The 3,169-nt window shown below is 45.8% G+C and overlaps 1 protein-coding gene across 1 annotated transcript in view; it reads left to right on the top strand.

Annotated features, from left to right (window-relative positions):
- The first annotated feature begins 1,521 nt into the window (after window positions 1-1,521).
- The window catches only part of LOC134197742 (uncharacterized), a 6,335-nt gene continuing 4,687 nt past the window's right edge, over window positions 1,522-3,169 (top strand). The window contains exons 1-5 of the mRNA XM_062667093.1: window positions 1,522-1,701; window positions 1,760-1,840; window positions 1,882-2,075; window positions 2,702-2,866; window positions 2,931-2,989. Of these exons, the coding sequence (XP_062523077.1) occupies window positions 1,522-1,701; window positions 1,760-1,840; window positions 1,882-2,075; window positions 2,702-2,866; window positions 2,931-2,989 (679 nt within the window). The remainder of the gene's footprint in view (window positions 1,702-1,759; window positions 1,841-1,881; window positions 2,076-2,701; window positions 2,867-2,930; window positions 2,990-3,169) is intronic.

The following is a 3,169-nucleotide window of genomic DNA, read 5'->3' as shown; positions in this document are numbered from 1 at the left end:
ACGGTACAATGAGACTGTGTTGTGACTACAAGGTCACGTTAAACCCTTAGTTAGATATGGGAGGTTATCTAATGCCGAAACCCCAGGATCTGTTGGCAACCTCGGCTGGAGGAATACAATTCTCTCGCATGGACTGAAACAGGTATACCAGCAGATGTATGTTGCCCCTGATAGCCAACATTATTTGACGATTAATTAATACCAACAAGGGTTTATTCACGTTTAATCGGATGCCTTTCGGACTAAATATTAGCTCCTGGAATTTGGCAGCGAACCATGGACAACCTCTTGTCAGGAATCCTTGGTGTCATCTGCTATTTGGACGACATGTTAGTAGTTGGCGAAAATGAAGAACAACATGAGTAGAGGCTGCTGAGACGATTGGATGAGGCTGGTATGAGACTGAAACAGGTAAAATGCGAATTCAGTCAGCCTCGAGTGGAATACTTGAGTCATATTATCAGTGAGCAAGTCATCTCGCCCTCGGAGACTATTATGGTCCAGGCGATCAGAGATGCGCCGCAACCGACGAACGTGACAGAGCTTACCGCTTTTCTGGGCTTACTCAATTACTACGGGCGGTTTTTGCCAAATTTGTCAGCGACCTTGCATCCCTTGTATGCGTTATTAGGCAAGTATTGACTGTGAAAGTGGGGATCTAAGGAAAAAGAAGCATTTAAAAAAACGGAAGCTTCTGGAATCCGAATTCCTGACACATTACAACCTGCAAGGGCCAGTGAGTCTGAGTTGTGATGCATCATCATCTTATGGGTAGGTGCCTGTCTGACACACGTAATGCCAGATGGCGAGGAGAGACCGATAGTCTTTGCATCCAGAACACTATCGACAGCGGAGAAAAAGTACGCCCAACTGGAAAACGCATTAGCATAAGTATACGGAGTGAAGTAATTTACAAGTACCTAGTGGGCAAAGAATTTACGTTGGTTACAGACCATCGACCCCTTCTGAAGATCTTGGGATCATATGAAGGCGTCTCAACTTTGGCAGCAGCCAGATTACAACGATGGGCACTGCTTCTTAGTGCATACCATTACAAGCTGAAGTTTATGTCAGGAGTAGACAACAAGGAAGTAGATTTGTTGTCTAGATTGCCAATACCTATGGAAGTGATTGACCCAAATGAGGAGATTTACCACGTGGACTACTGCGATCAGTTGCCAGTGACGGCAACCGAAATAGCCAGAGAAACCCAGGGAGATCCGACACTGAGAAAGACTTATGAATATACCTGAAGTGGATGGAGAACTTCAGGGGATCCGTGTTTAGAGCGCTACGCCAGACGATCCACAGAGTTGTCAATCGATACATATGGTGGTGGCAATAGAAATTCATGATAAACACCTTAGAGTAGTCAGAATAAAAGCTTTAGCGAGGAGCTTCATCTTGTGGCTCAATCTTGACAGAGATTTGGAAGACTTAGCTAGGAGATGTGAGAGACGTCAGAGTCAAAAAGGAAGACCAGCACGAGCCTTACCATCTCACCCATGGATCTACCCAGCGATGCCTTGGGAGAGGGTGCATGCTGACTTCGTAGAACTATCCGGAAGACAGTACTTGCTGATGATCGACGTTTTCTCAAAGTGGCCAGATCGAAGTACACGATTTGGGGACTTATGCTACAACAGAGCAGACCATGAATGCGACGAGACGAACCTTCAGTTATCACGGCTTACCCAGAAGGTTGGTGACGGATAACGGGCCTCACTTTAGGTCACATAAATTTCAAATGTTTATGAAGGCCAATGGAATTCGATATCAGTTGACACCTTCCTATCATCCAATGGACAGGCTGAAAGACTGGTCCAAGAACTCGAGAAAAGTTTGAAAAGTTGGCCAACTGGGAGATCCATCAGTCACTAGGTATCGTCATTCTTACTGCGGTATCATTCAAACGACATCAAACACAACAACAGGGAAGGCCCGGCGGAGCTGATGTTGAAGAGAGAATTGAGAACTAGACTAACTCTTTTACGACCTAAAACAGGGAACAACATCCGAGATCTGCAGACTGATCAATATGAAGATGCTACCTTTCGAGCAAGAGACTTCAATCAGTAAGTGTCTCGAACCCGAGACAAGACAGTAGAGGGAAGTGGCTAGGTGGTACCATAGTTCAGAAACTGGGTCCCACGAAGTACTTGGTCAATGTCAGAGGAAGTACAGTGTACATGTGGATCAATTAGTTAAGTTAATTAATAAGATCCAGAGATGAGAAGATTATGCCACAAGTGGCAGAGACAGAAGAAACATAATTTCAGTGACTCTGGATCAAAATACACAGCGAGACAAAGCAGCAGTTGAAGAGAACACAACAGCTGAACCAGGTGAATCAAGCCAGGAAACACCAACGACAGCAACAGCCGAGTTATCACCCGGAGCACAACGAAGATATCCGCAAGATCCAACAGGAGACCTTCTGCTATAGCTGCTAGATACCGACAAGAACTGTAGTGTATTGTGTGTACCAATTAGTTAGAGGCGGAGTTACAATGACATGTATGCGATAGCCGTAGGGCAATCGTAGTCTGTTGGAGTCTGTGCTCCACGTTCAGCGATAGTTCTGTGTGTTTATAGCAATACTAGATCGTTGGTGTAGAATCAGTGCATGTGTACAAGTACAAATACAGCTCACGCGGGTTGTCTAGTCCGTTATAATTTATTGAATGAATAATTGTTTTAGCCACGTTCAGTATTGTAGGCGTGTCAAAGTCACGCAGGCGTGGTTGCAGCGTGATGTGAAGCAGACGGGAATGAGTGCTTTTGGACAGATCGGGCAGCGACTCTCAAGCCGGTTCATTGACTGCTTCAGCCAGCCGACCGAAATGAGACAGAAAGAAACAGTCAGGCAAGACACGCGTGCCACGTGCGCTCGCAGACGTAAACATTTTTGTCACGGTGTCTGATTTCAGACACGTCGCTTCCTGGATTCTCTCTCACGCTAACGCAGTTTTGGACGATATCTCTGCAGGTAAGAATGCGAATGATGTGTGTGGCGACTGTGTTGTCGAGGGCTCTAGGGCTTTTCTATACGGTCACAACCCCATTTTTCGTTGAATGGTGTAATATTACCGGTCAGACATTAGATGACGCTAGGCAGGCTTAGCTGCTTCTTGCGCACTGCGGTTTTGTCGCAACTTGAGACATGAGC

The sequence above is a fragment of the Corticium candelabrum genome, chromosome 22 (assembly GCF_963422355.1).
Source record: "Corticium candelabrum chromosome 22, ooCorCand1.1, whole genome shotgun sequence".
NCBI lineage: Eukaryota > Metazoa > Porifera > Homoscleromorpha > Homosclerophorida > Plakinidae > Corticium > Corticium candelabrum.
Note: the sequence above shows the minus strand (reverse complement) of the source record. Positions and strands in the feature narration are given on the sequence as shown.